Below are 16,492 nucleotides of genomic sequence, written 5' to 3'. Positions count from 1 at the left end.
ACCAATTTGAAGGTATGTTGAAAATAAAAGTCATCACTAGACCACAGTAGCTACCCAGGGAAAAAAGGGAAACCACAAGTTGCCCCTGATCCTATAAGTCTACCTTTCTATTAATGGTATAAGTTACTTTATAGTGACTAGTTTTGATATGTCAGGAAGGAGACAAGGTTTCAGTGTCAGAGACTACACTCTCCTCTGAGTATACATCTTTAACATAGCTAATTCTTGATTTGACAAAAGTCTCAATGCTCTGAAAGATATTAAAAGTATCGTCCCTTTACAATTACTCAAGTTTGTGATGTAGATGTGGAATCTCAGAATATTACCTCTTTTTTATACATCATAACAAAAGTACAACCCATGAATTGAATTATCCTCATTTGCTTCTATAGTTCTGTCATTTATTGCTGTAAGGTGATATAAAGATCTTAGTTTCTGAGAAAATTAAAAGTTTCCATTTCAAGTAGACTTAAAAAGAAGGGGAAAAAGGATAGAAAATATAAACTCACACTTTGTCAGTTCCATAACTCCTATAGTCTACAGCAGCTGACACAGCCACAATGAGGGCAGGCATCCCATAGCCGACCAGGTAGAAGTATTTCCTTCGTGAATGTTCACTCTCAAAAACCTCCACCAGCATGATATAGAGCTGCACTCCCTCCAGGAACATCCAGGTGAAGGCAGCCAAGAAGAAGAAATGTAATAAGGCAGCAAAAACTGCACAGGCAATCTAGGGAAAGGAATACATGAGTCAATCAGATAACTATCAAATGAAGTTCCCATTGCCATAAAGTTAAAATAAATATTTATCAAGACTACAGTAATAAAATAGGTCTGCAAAAGAATTGAGATAAGATTCTTAAAATTCATATACTTAATTCATATATTAAAACATAATCAAATATAACCTATATTTAAAAATCATCAGTTCAGTTCAGTTCAGTCGCTCAGTCGTGTCTGACTCTTTGAGACCCCATGGACTGCAGCACGCCAGGCCTCCCTGTCCATGGCCAACTCCTGGAGTTTACTCAGACTCATGGCCATTGAGTCGGTGATACCATCTAACCATCTCATCCTCTGTCATCCCCTTCTCCTCTTGCATTCAATCTTTCCCAGCATCAGGGTCTTTTCAAATGAGCCAGTTTTTCGCATCAGGTGGCCAAAGTAATTGAGTTTCAGCTTCAGCATCAGTCTTTCCAATGAATATACAAGACTGATTTCCTTTAGGATGGACTGGCTGGATCTTCCTGAAGTCCAAGGGACTCTCAAGAGTCCTCTCTAACATCACAGTTCAAAAGCATCAATTCTTTGGCGTTCAGCCTTCTTTATAGTCCAACTCTCACGTCCATACATGACTACTGGAAAAACCATAGCTTTGACTGGACAGACTTTTGTTGGCAAAGTAATGTCTCTGCTTTTTAATATGCTGTCTAGGTTGGTCCTAACTTTCTTCCAAGCAGCAATCATCTTTTAATTTCATAGCTGCAGTCACCATCTGCAGTGATTTTGGAGCCCCCCAAAATAAAGTCTGTCACTGTTTCCACTGTTTCTTCATCTATTGCCATATTTAACATTTTATTAATAATATACATGGATGAAAGCATAGCATTATAATAAGAAAAGAGTATAACATGTAAGAAAAAGTATAACATGTAATTATACTGGAGATTAGTCTAAAGGTTTTAAAATAGATCTCACAAATTTTTTTCTTGGTCCTGTATAAATAATCCTGTATTTATTAACATACTAAATTCTTCAATGTAAATGAAGGAGAAACACTAAAACCAAGGAGAAAAATAGCTCAAAATGAAAATATAATAATTAAAATAGTTTATGAGATTATTACTTATTATTAATTGTTTATTTCTTCCTTGCCTTGTTTCAGAAAGGATTTAAGCTGAATTGCGAAGTTTGTACTGCAAAGATGTAAAAGTAGATCTGGTAAAAATAAACTGTTCTATAAGTGCTTTCATTTTCTTATTTTTTTATGTTATTTTGCTAAATACTGGTCTACACAAGCTTGGCAAAAAAGGCAGCTGGCCCTTACTCTGTCATATTTTCTAAGGTACCACAAGTTTCAGCTGGCCATATATTAATTTTCTTATGTCTGTTCCTGAAATTCTCACTCTTCTGGAGGGGAAGTCTATTTTTATGAGTCCTAAAGGACAGAAATGGTATGGACCTAACAGAAGCAGAAGATATTATGAAGAGGTGGCAAGAATACACAGAAGAATGATACAAAAAAGATCTTCATGACCCAGATAATCACGATGGTGTGATCACTCACCTAGAGCCAGGCATCCTGGAATGTGAAGTCAAGTGGGCCTTAGAAAGCATCACTACAAACAAAGCTAGTGGAGGTGATGGCATTCCAGTTGAGCTATTTCAAATCCTGAAAGATGATGCTGTGAAAGTGCTGCACTCAATATGCCAGCAAATTTGGAAAACTCAGCAGTGGCCACAGGACTGGAAAAGGTCAGTTTTCATTCCAATCCCAAAGAAAGGCAATGCCAAAGAATGCTCAAACTACCAAACAATTGCACTCATCTCAAATGCTAGTAAAGTAATGCTCAAAATTCTACAAGCCAGGCTCCAGCAATATGTGAACCGTGAACTTCCTGATGTTCAAGCTGATTTTAGAAAAGGCACAGGAACCAGAGATCAAATTGCCAACATCCACTGGACCATCAAAAAAGCAAGAGAGTTCCAGAAAAATATCTATTTCTGCTTTATTGACTATGCCAAAGCCTTTGACTGTGTGGATCACAATAAACTGTGGAAAACTCTGAAAGAGATGGGAATACCAGACTACCTAACCTGTCTCTTGAGAAATCTGTATGCAGGTCAGGAAGCAACAGTTAGAACTGGACATGGAACAACAGACTGGTTCCAAATAGGAAAAGGAATACGTCAAGGCTGTATATTGTCACCCTGCTTATTTAACTTCTATGCAGAGTACATCATGAGAAACGCTGGACTGGAAGAAACACAAGCTGGAATCAAGATTGCTGGGAGAAATATCAATAACCTCAGATATGCAGATGACACCACCCTTATGGCAAAAGTGAAGAAGAACTAAAAAGCCTCTTGATGAAAGTGAAAGAAGAGAGTGAAAAAGTTGGCTTAAAGCTCAACATTCAGAAAACGAAGATCATGGCATCTGGTCCCATCACTTCATGGGAAATAGATGGGGAAACAGTGGAAACAGTGGCAGACTGTATTTTTGGGGGCTCCAAAATCACTGCAGATGGTGACTGCAGCCATGAAATTAAAAGACGCTTACTCCTTGGAAGAAAAGTTATGACCAACCTAGATAGCATATTGAAAAGCAGAGACATTACTTTGCCAACTAAGGTCCGTCTAGTCAAGGCTATGGTTTTTCCTGTGGTCATGTATGGATGTGAGAGTTGGACTGTGAAGAAGGCTGAGTGCCGAAGAATTGATGCTTTTGAACTGTGGTGTTGGAGAAGACTCTTGAGAGTCCCTTGGACTGCAAGGAGATCCAACCAGTCCATTCTGAAGGAGATCAGCCCTGGGATTTCTTTGGAAGGAATGATGCCAAAGCTAAAACTCCAGTACTTTGGCCACCTCATGCGAAGAGTTGACTCATTGGAAAAGAGTCTGATGCTAGGAGGGATTGGGGGCAGGAGGCAAAGGGGACGACAGAGGATCAGATGGCTGGATGGCATCACTGACTCGATGGATGTGAGTCTGAGTGAACTCCGGGAGTTGGTGATGGTCAGGGAGGCCTGGCGTGCTGCGATTCATGGGGTCACAAATAATTGGACACAACTGAGTGACTGAACTGAACTGAACTGACTGAAGTAAAATCTGTGGTTCCTATAAAAAAAAGGGCAGTAAATTCATACAAATGATCTGATTAGTATGGATTCAATGATGAGTATGATCCTTGAGAAATGAGGCAAAAAGCAGGTCTATATCCTTGGGTTAGAGAGATGATGATGAATGGGTGATAAAGAAGTCAGGCACCAAAGGAGCTAGAGAGAGAATAGGGAAGTGAAAGTCACTCACTTGTGTCTGACACTTTGCAACCCCTTGGACTTTAGAAGCCCACCAGGCTCTTCTGTCCATGGGATTTTCCAGGCAAGAATACTGGAGTGGGTTGCCATTCCCTTCTCCAGGTGATCTTCCCAACCCAGGAATTGAGCCCATATCCCCAGCACTGCTGGCAGATTCCTTAATGTCTAAGCCACCAGGGAGGCCTACAGAGAGAGAAAGCAAAGCCTAACTGCCAGATAAGATGCAGGAAGAGGACACATAACAGCAACAAGAGTAAAGACAGTTGGGCTGAACTGCACCTATCCAAGTTTCATATCAATCATTGTCCTCATGCTATTGTCAGAAATTAGTTTTGTGCAGTCTGCAAAATTTGGAGAAGTTTATCATACCATATGTATCATCAGGAAGCAAAAATAAGAATGTTTCTAAAGGAAAGGAAAAATCAAAGAGCAGTTGAATTGCAGGTTAAAAAGAGAATGAAATGATTTCTTCTTGGGAAATATCACAGTTTCTTGATTTTTACAGTTAGGGCTTCAACTACTAACTTTTGTTATCAGAGAGTAGTTTTGGAGAAAAAGATGTACACTTTGATTGCTTATTCATCTATATGCATTTCTGAGAAAAATTGTCACATTTGTATATGATAACCAATTAAAAGTATAATCACTGTAATTGCACCCTTTAATTAATCATGAATGTGTAATCACAAACATGAATTCAACTGCTTTTTCATTGTAAAGACTATACATATGGACTCATACCAGAGAACAGCATTAAGTGAATGAATTATTTATTATGCCTAAAAGACTCCTAAAATATGAGTTTTCATTTGTAGTTTTAGTCATTTAGCTATTTTCATGAATCTCAAGGACATAGAAAGGGCCTCATGAAAGTTACAAGTGGGCATAAAATTTGTTTAATATATTAGATATTATCTGTTGATCATATTTTCAGTTTGGTTTTTATCAAGAAGAGTTGGCTGGTACTATTCCTTGTTATCCTCTTTTATTTCTTTACCTCCCTTCCTTCCTCCTTTCTTCCCTTCCTTTCTTGATATGGCTAAATGTCATTAGTAATAAAGTATGATGTTAGCATTTAAAATGTAAACAGAACTTGAAAAAATAAAAAATGTAAAACAAAATATGGGACAAGTATATAAATTACAAAAAAATGTACAGTTTGAACTATTTTCCAAAATAAGTCAATGAGAAAAGTCATGTTAACATCCTGTATCATGCATCGAACCTGGACTGGCGATTCATTTCACATATGATATTATACATGTTTCAATGCCATTCTCCCAAATCATCCCACACTCGCCCCCTCCCACAGAGTCCAAAAGACTGTTCGATACATCTGTGTCTCTTTTGCTGGGATGACCCAGAGGGATGGTTGGGGAGGAAGGTGGGAGGGGGGTTCAGGATGGGGAACATGTGTACACCTGTGGCAGATTCATGTTGATGTATGGCAAAACCAATATAATATTGTAAAGTAATTATCCTCCAATTGAAATAAATAACTTATATTAAAAAAAGTCATGTTAGACATGCAATTTTCAACATAATTTCCATTGTCTTTAAAAAGTTTATTATGAAAGAACAACAAATACATGTTAGAAAAGGTACTCCTCCATTCCCTAAATGACTTAACTCTCCTCAATATTCAGCTCTGTGATTAAAAAATAAAGACTAATAAAGAAACATGGTTCTTTAGAAAGGCAAATTTATGAGCAGAATTTCTCAAGAAATGTACATTCATAAATCCATATATTCACTACTTCTTTATGACAATTGACATGAAAAAGGGAAAACTGAATAAGATATGAAAATTTGTAACTAAGACAACTGGAAGAGAGGACACTTTCAAAACAAGAATATTTTGAGTATTGGAAAGCTACAAGTGGAGAAATTGTTTTCTGATAACAACATAAGTTGCTTACTGGTTGATCTGTTCTGTTGATCCCAATCAAGAAGAGCAGTTCTGCTACAAAAAGGCTGATGCAGAGGTTCTTATGGATGGTGTTACGGTCACTCTGGAGCCCACGGAAAAAGCAAAATGTGAAGATGCAAATCAGGAGGCACACAAGGGACAGCAAAATTCCAACCCAGGTGATGACATCCAGAAGAAGGTCATGGACAGCATCACTATGCTAGAAACATGACAGAAAATACATAAGTTCCAATCATACATAACCAATTACAAAGTTTTATAAGGGCCTGGATTCATGAAACATGATTTTTAAAATGTATTAAAAATCCTCCACACAAACAATGAGTAAGACGACTTATTTATTTTTTCCAAGTCCACAGGTAAAGCATTTTATCTTTACTCTGAGGTGTAAATCAGTTTGTCAGTAGTGTTCACACCTTACTTAGATATGTTCATTTTCAGCATATAAATAGCTGAAGCAAAACAACTTAGTTCTGGCCGAAGATTTCAAGGTAAAGCTTTTCATTTTTCTACACCATGTTGCTTTTTTACAACTTGCTTTTAAACAATTCTTGTTAGGGAATATTTTCTTTAAAAATTGTTATACATTTAGGGAAGTGGTATCTTAACTGAAATGTTCTCTGAATTATTGTTGTTTTTTAAATAAAAATTATAACTTATCTGTTCTATAAATTCTTTATCAGAATTTCCAAGGTTGAGTTCATAAAAGTATGTGATTTTATAAAGATCCCCAGTTAATTCTGAAGGACAGTCACATATGTATACCATTTATTTAGTAGAAGATCTAAAAGAAAAAGGATAGTCATTAGATTTATATTCATACTGAAGGGCTTAAAGAGATCAAGAATTGTGATCCCTAAAATGTTTTACATGAATAGAACCTGTTACATACAGAGGGAAAGTAAGCATTCAAAATTACTATACTATATAAGAAGCCCAAAACAGATAGTAGAATTATGAAAAATAAATATGCTCATGAGACCTTCCACACTGAAACTGCATTTTGTGGCTCTGTTATAGACCTGTGAGTTTCATACCTGACACGTTTCTTGGTTTTTCCACAATCTCATTTGTGTCTTTGTTCTAAGATTTAAAACCCTATTTCTACTCTATGATAGTTTACCTCCATCCAAAACCACTTCTGTGAAGCTTTAAAATTTATAGTAATCCAACACATTGAGAAGGCAATGGCACTCCACTCCAGTACTCTTGCCTGGAATATCCCATGGATGGAGGAGCCTGGTGGGCTGCAATCCATGGGGTCACTAAGAGTCGGGCACAACTGAGCAACTTCACTTTCACTTTTCATTTTCATGCATTGGAGAAGGAAATGGCAACCCACTCCAGTATTCTTGGCCTGGAGAATCCCAGGGACGGGGAGCCTGATGGGCTGCCATCTATGGGGTTGCACAGAGTCAGACACAACTGAAGCGACCTAGCAGTAGCAACACATTGATATGCCAACATGTTGGAGCAGACTTGAGAAATTTTCTGACTGTCAATTCCTTTTTTCTTTCTAGGTTTATTGAAAAGTCCTAACTTCCATCAAAAGGGGAATAAATAAATAGTGGTTGATACTTAGGAAATGATATTCAAAAGAGCAGTAGAAAATTAGTGTTCTAGAGGTACAGTCCCAAACATGAATACTTCTCAAAAATCTAATATTAGACTTTAAAAAATGTAAGTGGAAAAAGTACCTATACAGTATGATTCCATTTATGTAAAATTTTAAAAGACACAATTCAATTACACTGATTTTTATGGGTCTATACATAAGTAGAAAAAAGAATAACATGTGCATAGGAAATTTTTTAGCAGAGAACAAAGAGATGTGTTTCTAATTGACATCTTCTCAACTGTAGAGATCATACACATTGATTTTTGTTTTAGGATGGAGTTACTATTTACATTTCATTGACTCCCACATTGTTAGCTCACCTTAGAAATATATATATATATATATATATATATATATATGTATATATATATATATACACACACACACATACAGTTTTTTAAAAAATTTTTATTTTATCCAGACTTTGTCGTTTTATGTTTTATGGAAACTTCATACAAAGATTATTCTGAATGTAGAAATTCTCCTTACAAGTGAGCCACCATGCTGCAACCTGAATCACAGCACTTCACATACCGCCAGATACAACTTCACAGTTGTTATCTGATAAAGAACTCTGCTAGGACACTGTCAATGAAACAGTTTTCATATATTCCTGCATAACTCTAGATGTATTTCTCAGAAGGAGCTCAAATCATGAAAGAAAAACCACATGAAATTTTGCTTTAACTGCTTTTTTCTCCAGGGAACACAGACTAGTGTTGGTCTCTGACAGCTTAAATTACTGTTACTATTGGAAAGTGGTTAGTGCTACTGGTTCCCTGAACAGAGGGCTATTTGCTCTCTTCTTTGACTTAAAGGAAAGACGCTGTAATTGAATATCAAGCACCAATGTTCAGCACAGCAGTCTTTCATAAATGGCAGATATAATACATTCTCAAATGTATCCTAAAGACCTATAAAACTAAAAAAAAGAAAAAAAGAAACCAAATAACTTCTGCCTTTCCTGGGTAGTTGCATTATTAGAAACGTATATATACTATACTCAGTGCCTTCACAGGTCTTAACCTCATGCAGAGTTATTAAGAGTACCAAATGTCAAAACAACAGTACAAAAAGTACAAAATACTCAAATGAAGAACAAAAATGTCTAGCAATTAATAATCATCTTTCAGGTAATACTGTCTAGCTCAGAAAACATAAACATCAACAACCTTATATATACCATACTGTGATTGAATGCAACTCACCACTTGAATTTTATCAGTAAGATGAAGGAGAAAGAATGATGGGCATTAAATGTGAACAAGATCTATGAGTTTAGCATTCTTTATATCTGTCATATCAGAAATTTCAGGAGACCAAGCCATGATAAAAACCAACCCTTCTTCAAGAGGATGGTCAATTGACTAAAACTCCAAATAGGAGTATAGCTTTACCAGTGCTATAGAGATCAAGTATTCTTATTTCCAAGGTTTCATGTTTGTGAACACTAAATAATTCAAATCACCTTTGACATGAACTACATATCATTATGTGACTTGAGATCTTTTTAAGCATATATCTTATTATTATATTCCAGTACTCAGTACTGGACATGACACATAAAAAATGCTTAATATTTGTTTTTGAATGGTTATAACCCTGCACCATTTAGACCAAATGTCCTAGGAGCTGGACCCTCTTACATCAGTACAGCTTTAGCTTCCATTTAATCTCCATTGGAATTTAAAAAGGATCAATATCAAACATTATGTTAAAAACTGAGTCCTTTATCCTGTTTCTCCCTCCACTCTCACTCCCAGATCTACATTTCCCTCTGTTTTGTTCATTTCAGTAAATAGCAACACTTCATTCTTTGAAGTTTTCTGGCCAAAAACTTAAGAATCATATTGATTCCTTTTACACACACACACACACACACACACACACACACACACAAATTATTCTTAATCCATCAAGAAATCTCATAGATCCTGTCTTCTCTGACAGCTGCCAGTCATCTCAATTGTACCACACTGGTTAGAACCACCTGATTTTTTTTAACAGCCTCCTAAATGAATTCCCTACTTTGACCTTCATCTCTATTGCCCTTTCCTCTCTATTCAACAAGATGGAGACATTGAATGCTTCCATCAGTGAGTCAGGTAATAAGACTTACTGATGGAAGCATCCAATGTTTCCCATTTCAATAAAAGTAAAAACCAAAGTCTTTACAAAGATCTACAAGGTCCCAGAAATCTGTGCTTCTGTGGAAACATTTTCTATTCTCCCCTTCGTTCAGTTTACTCAACCCCAGTTGGCCTCCTTTGGCCCATGAATATGTCCAGCACATTCCAACCTCACAAACTTTGTACTTGATGTGTTCTTGGTCTGGAATGCTCTTCCAAAAGATAGCTGTGTGATTTGATCCACTACCTTCCTTCACTACTTCATTCAAATGTCACCTTCTCACAGAGCTTTTTATGAATCATCCCATCTAAAATTGCAAAGATCATTTACCCAACTGACTCTATTACTTTTCCTGCATTATTTTTCCCCTTAACATTTACCTATATTAGATACTTTATTAGTATTTGTTTATCATCTGTGGCCTCTACTAGAAATTGCACTCCAAGAGAATAAGTTGTTTTATCTTCTGATCCCCAGTGTATCCTCAGGTCCTATGAAGTTGCATCCTAGAATAGATGTACAATTAATATATGAACTGAATAAATGAATCTCTCTGTAATTATTCCTCTCTTCTGAAATGGCCTTAGATTATAAACTAAAAGTTGTATCATGCTCCCCAATCTTTGGGACTTTTTTGGCCACATCGCATGGCATGCAACATGCAGGAATGTGGGATCTTAGTTCCCTGACCAAGGATTGAATCCCTGCCCCTGCAGTGGAAGCAGAGTCTTAACCATGGGACCAGCAGGGAACACCCACTTTGGTTCATAAATCATCTGCTCTAAAATCTTGAGTAAGATATTAAAAAAAATAGAGCTGGAGAATGAGGAGGCTGTTAAACCACAATATCTTAAAATATGTGGATATATCAATATGACAAGGAAGGCAAAACTCTGCATGGAAATAAGAGGACTACAGAGTAAATCTGAGAGTCAAAAGATGCGGATTTAACCTTGTCACTCTAATTTTGCAATTGTTATCTTGAAGAACTACCTACCATTTACAGTATCAAAACCTCATACATATAGAGATAAAATAACAGAGGATTCAGATTATTGTGTGGTAAGTAAGATACTATATGTGAAAGTAAACATGTATACTATCATGTAAGAATCAAATCGCCAGTCTATGTCCGATGCAGGATACAGGATGCTTGGGGCTGGTGCACGGGAATGACCCAGAGAGATGCTATGGGGAGGGAGGTGGGAGGGGGGTTCATGTTTGGGAATGCATGTACACCCATGGTGGATTCATGTCAATGTATGGCAAAACCAATAAAGTATTATAAAGTAAAATAAAGTAAAAATAAAAATTTTTTAAAAAAAGGAAGTCAATATTTCTTTCTTCTTGGTTAATCTAAAAATATTCTTAAATTTTTTCATGCTTGAGAGCAACCTTCATTTAAAAGTCAAAAGTCTATACGAATAATACAGGGTAGAACAGAAAAATAATAACTGTAGCAAGAACAAATGTTAATGTTATTTTGCCTAAGTGTATCAAACATTATTGCAACCAACTAATGAATTACCTAATTTCTTCTTATAACATTGTCAGTTTACTTTATATCATTAATAATATTTGCATTATTATAAATTAAGAGCAAAATATGTCCATAGCATATGAGGAGAGAGATTTTAACTTTAGAATCTGAATTCAACCTTTATTGCTATATGTTTGTGCTAAGTTGCTTCAGTCGTGTCCAACTCTTTGTGACCCTATGGACTGTAGCCTGCCAGGCTCCTCAGTTCATGGGATTCTCTAGGCAAGAATACTGGAGTCGGTTGCCATACCCTTTTCCAAGGGATCTTTCCAGGTCAGGGATTGAACCTTCATCTTTTAAGTCTCCTGCATTGGCAGATGGGTTCTTTACCCCTAAGACCACTTGGGAAGCCCTTCATTACTATACAATTCTGTTTATGATATTTAAATAACAAAGCCCAAAGGTACTTAATTTCACCTCTATACATATTTTTTCAAGTACCATAAACTGCTTATGTACCAGTGTACCATAAACTGCTTGTTACTATAAAACATTTGGAAAATTCACAAAAAATAAAAATAAACAAAAAAAATTAAAAAACTTCAAGGCAATTAACCTCTTAAAGATGATGGAAAACTATGTAGAATCATTATAAGCAGAATGATTCATCAGAATATACTTCTAAGAAATTCATTGACTCTTCCATTTTAGAAAGAAATTTTTATGAAAATAACACTTGCTTTTCCAGCTTTTTATGAAGTTTATATTCACATATGAAATGCAGATATTTTGTAAAGGCTGCAGAAAGTTTCTGATTTCCCTTTTATCTTCATCTCAGTGAATCTGCTTTGTGCTATCACTGTTGGGTAACTGAGTAATTCAAATACCACGAAAGAAATAAGTACTTCAACAAAGGAAAAAGATGGCTTAAACAATGATGCTTTGTGAAACTCACTCTGTCAATATAAAACTCTTAAATAAACCAATAGGTATATTTAATGAAACAAAGCCCAAATTCATGGAATAGGGAAATGTGGCTTTGCCTCAGAATATAAAAATAACTCAGACCCTTATGTAAATTTTGATATTTTCAACTTTATTTTCCAAAAAGTAAGTCAGCAAATAAGAAGGAGAAATAGATTTTGAAATGCTTTTCATTTTAACTTCATAAGTGTTTCCAGATGGGACACAAACTGTATGAATTAATTCTGAACCCCTCTGTATGTTTTCTCTTTTATACATTTTTAGAAAGCTGAATTTTCCAGACACTGCTTAAACAATTACCGTATAATAATTATTATTTGTTGGTCAGTAATTTTCAAGAATCTGTTTTACTTTCTGTATTAAAATGTATTATTTTAATGTTGAGTCAGATTTGCTAAGGTGTAATAATATGGTTTTTAAATTGCCTCTCAAACATATCTTGTTCTGAAGTAATTGTAATATAGCTAAAATGAGTTTGATTTTTTTATTCTTTGCCATTGTAGGAGCACTAGATTTGTTATTAATGTATCACATCAGCATAAGGCATTGTTCTGACTCAAGAATTTTACTGAAGCCAGTGTGGTTATGAAAGTCCTATTTTCTGATAAATGTGGTAAGAATTCTGTGAAATAAGTTTCTTGCATTGCTGTAACAGATCATCAAACACAAAGGTCACCCCACAAATACTTGGCAAAATAAAGGGCTCAATGGTTTGAGGAAATAAGGATTTTCTTTGTGGAATAAGGTGAAGGTCAAAGTTGAGTAACAGTAAAAAGAATGATTAGGCTGCATTTCTTCTGATTTTATGTAAATTAACCAAAATAACACAGCAGTAATTTCCAAATTTATATCAAATTGAAAAAAAAAATCAATCAAATATTTTCAGACTTTAATTGCCGAGACAAACACTGGCAAGTAAGAGCACACAAAAACATACATATCCAACTGTCTTCAGAGTTCAACAGAACTTATTCAGAATACCTCTTTGGTTTTAGAAGCACAGCATTGTATGCCTAACTTATGTAAGATTTCCTTGATTTGAATTATTATTATTTTTTAAATTTCATCACATTTGGTGAGCCAGATTCACAACTACACTAATGAAGGAAACAGAAAAAAAAAATAGTAGGAGATGTGGAAGCTAAGTATCATACAGTAGCTGAGAATTAAATGGGGATATAGGTTTTTAAAAAGTATAGTTGATTAAAAAAAAACTGGCCAATTAGAATATTTTTAAGTAAATGATGCAATCAAGCAATATATAAGAAAAAGATTTTAGAGAAGTGGGGTGAGGGTAAGAAATGAAGTTAGGTAGAGAGAAAATTTCATCTTTAACATTTCTGACAGTGATGATAATGATGGTGATAACTAATGATGACGATAATGATAGCTGACACACAACTTTCAAAATACCAGATTCTTCTAGAAGTGCTAATTTATTTTACTAGGGTAGTCACTTAGTCCTATAAAACAATATGATATTATATTATTATTACTTCCAATTTACAGATGAATAAACTGGAGCACAGAGAATTAATTTACCCAAGATTATTCAACTAGTAATGTGGCAGATACAGCATCAATGGCAGAGTGACTACCTATCCAGGTTTGCTCAGGAATGTCCTAGTTTTAGCAATCAAATTTGGTATCCTGGAAAAATGTTCTCCAAGACAATGAAACTATTCCAGAGATCAGAGATAGGCTCAGTTTGAAAGAAAAATATAAAATCCATACAACTGTTTAGAAAACAGAGGCTGAAGGCAACACTATTTTTTAGTATCAAATGTCTGTGGTATTGAATATTCACTTTCCTTAGTGACTTCTGCTGTTCTTCCTCTGACTGTTGATGTTGGAAACCCTGATTTGCAGTTCCTAGTATAGAGTCAAACATGATTGCATCATTCTGACTGATGAAACCTAAGTATGCCACTTTAGCGTCTTGTGATCCTCAATTCCTCTTTGACTTAAATGTTTGGATTAATTGTTGTACTTTGTATCAAGACTGCTAGATTAATTTTTAACATTGTTAGTACTGGGACAATGTTTCTAAGAGTTCACTGATGAAACTGAGAACAGCTATAATATAATGACAATACTGAAAAAGAATGCTAAACAACTATGCTATATTAAAAATACATGAAATTAGATTATAGAGGTAACAAAAACAAAGCATACTGCACAAAAGGCTGAATTTAATTTGTGACCAGGCGTAAGTGTGAATGTATGTATAGAGGCTGAATCTCACAAACCTAAAATGAGACAAGAATGTTTTTGTAAGATAAAAAGCTATTTTTTTTTCAATCTCCCCTCAAATGGTACCAATGGTCAGTTGAAATTAACGATGGGATAAGCTTGAGTATTCCAAAAGAGTAAACATGCATTAATGCTTTGTTTCCTTGATTTGTCTGTACGCTTGAGTAAAGGTGCATTTTTCCTGATGTACTTTTCCAGATTCAGAGGTTGCAAATGAAATGTCCTATGGGTAGACAAAAGGGGAAATTTTGATAACCAATGTTTTGCTTCCTTATAGTGTAGAGCTGATTCTGTCAGATCTTACTAATGACAAAAAAGTGATGTGTTTAATCTCAGAAACAAAATAATGTGTCCCCTAGGTCTTATATATTTCAATTTGAAAAATGAAGTTTCATTTGTCTTCTTACTTTCCATGAAGATTTTGATCAAACTTCAGAAGACACAAAAGACTGTTAATATCTTGTCCAGACATAAAATAGACTTTGCTTATCTATCTGCATACTTGATAGACATTGCAAATGTAAATTCTGGAAAATGTCATTCAGCCTATAAACTCTTTACAAAAGAAAATGAACAGCTCTTACCCACTTAATGTCCTGTACACCTTGTAGAAAAGGCTTCTAAAAAGGGATGTGATTTGCTTACTTGTGATAATGAGGATTCATAATGAAATTATTTGGTCACTTTTCAGTTTCCTCAAAGTGTGTAGAAGTACTTAATGAGCCTTTTCACTTTCTAAAAATGGAAGGAAACAGTCTCCTTGAGACATGTGCCTTCAGGATGACTATTACTGGGGCCAGCCATAGACAAGATGCTATAATACTGACTTTCATAAAATCCTATTTTCAAAGTATGGAGCAAGAAAAATGTCTTTTCTAAATTTTATATATATGACAGATGACAATGGAGAAAAACATTACAATATGACACATTTATATGTTTTTCCAAAACTGTTTGATGAGCTCTGAAGCAGCTATGAGGAATCTGGTAAAAGATACTCTATCTTATTCTACCCAAGTTGTGTGAACTTCTGTGTAGGTTAGAAAAAAAAAAAAATTACAGAGAAAAACATTGCTTATTTTGGGATTTAAGAATGTTTACAAAAAAAATCTCACCAGAAAAGAGCAGTTATGTTAAATAGGACTTTATGATTTCTATATTAAAACTAAAACTTTATTGGATTCCAATTTTTATTTCATAATTTCACAACTATTTATTAAAGTGCTTTAAAGCCATTATCTCTGATAGTGTTTTATCTTATGCTGACATTCGAGGTGCTTGAAAATGGTTCTAAATCATGAATATTTTGGACATGGAAAGACTATATGATGAATTCAGAGATGCAAAGGAATAAATTAAAAAACAGCTGGTTTACCAAAACAAGCCTGAACATTTAAAGTGAATGGGAATTTTTGGAGAGCTGGGAACTAATACCCACAAGTCTAAAAACCTACTAAGCAAAGTGATTAAGTAAAGTCCTAAGGATTCTTTGCTGAAAAGTTTTGTTGAGCAGATATTTATTTTGATGCCATCATATTGTATTGACATTAAGAATCAATGTAATCTGGTTTCATAAGATGAAAACTACAGGTTAGAGTGAATTTTACTATACACTATATTCAGTTTTAACACTATCAAAAAAAGGATAAAGACTACAAATAGAAAAAAAAACATGTCATAGTTATTTTTATTAAACATATATCATATCTGTTTATTTTGTTGTACTAACTTATTTAATTCTCACATTTATAAAATGTGTAATAATATACCCTAAAATTTTAATATACAGTAAAGATTTTTGCTGTATCAGGGGACAGAAAGAAGCATTTAAAAATATAATTATAGGTTTTCACAATATTAGCACTACTACTAATTAGTATTAAATACTAACTGTAACTTTTAAGTAGTAACTGTAACTTTTAGGTAGTAATGAACCTTGAACTCTCTGATGTTCAAGCTGGTTTCAGAAAAGGCAGAGGAACCAGAGATCAAATTGCCAACATCCGCTGGATCATGGAAAAAGCAAGAGAGTTCCAGAAAAACATCTATTTCTGCTT

At 34.8% G+C, this 16,492-nt stretch overlaps 1 protein-coding gene across 1 annotated transcript in view; it reads right to left on the bottom strand.

Annotated features, from left to right (window-relative positions):
* The window catches only part of ADGRL3 (adhesion G protein-coupled receptor L3), a 579,390-nt gene that overhangs the window by 98,584 nt on the left and 464,314 nt on the right, over positions 1–16,492 (bottom strand). The window contains exons 16-17 of the mRNA XM_052642093.1: positions 5,960–6,169; positions 510–730 (exon numbers count right to left, since the gene is read on the bottom strand). Coding sequence (XP_052498053.1) covers positions 510–730; positions 5,960–6,169 — 431 coding nt within the window. The remainder of the gene's footprint in view (positions 1–509; positions 731–5,959; positions 6,170–16,492) is intronic.

The sequence above is a fragment of the Budorcas taxicolor genome, chromosome 6 (assembly GCF_023091745.1).
Source record: "Budorcas taxicolor isolate Tak-1 chromosome 6, Takin1.1, whole genome shotgun sequence".
Taxonomy (NCBI): domain Eukaryota; kingdom Metazoa; phylum Chordata; class Mammalia; order Artiodactyla; family Bovidae; genus Budorcas; species Budorcas taxicolor.
Note: the sequence above shows the minus strand (reverse complement) of the source record. Positions and strands in the feature narration are given on the sequence as shown.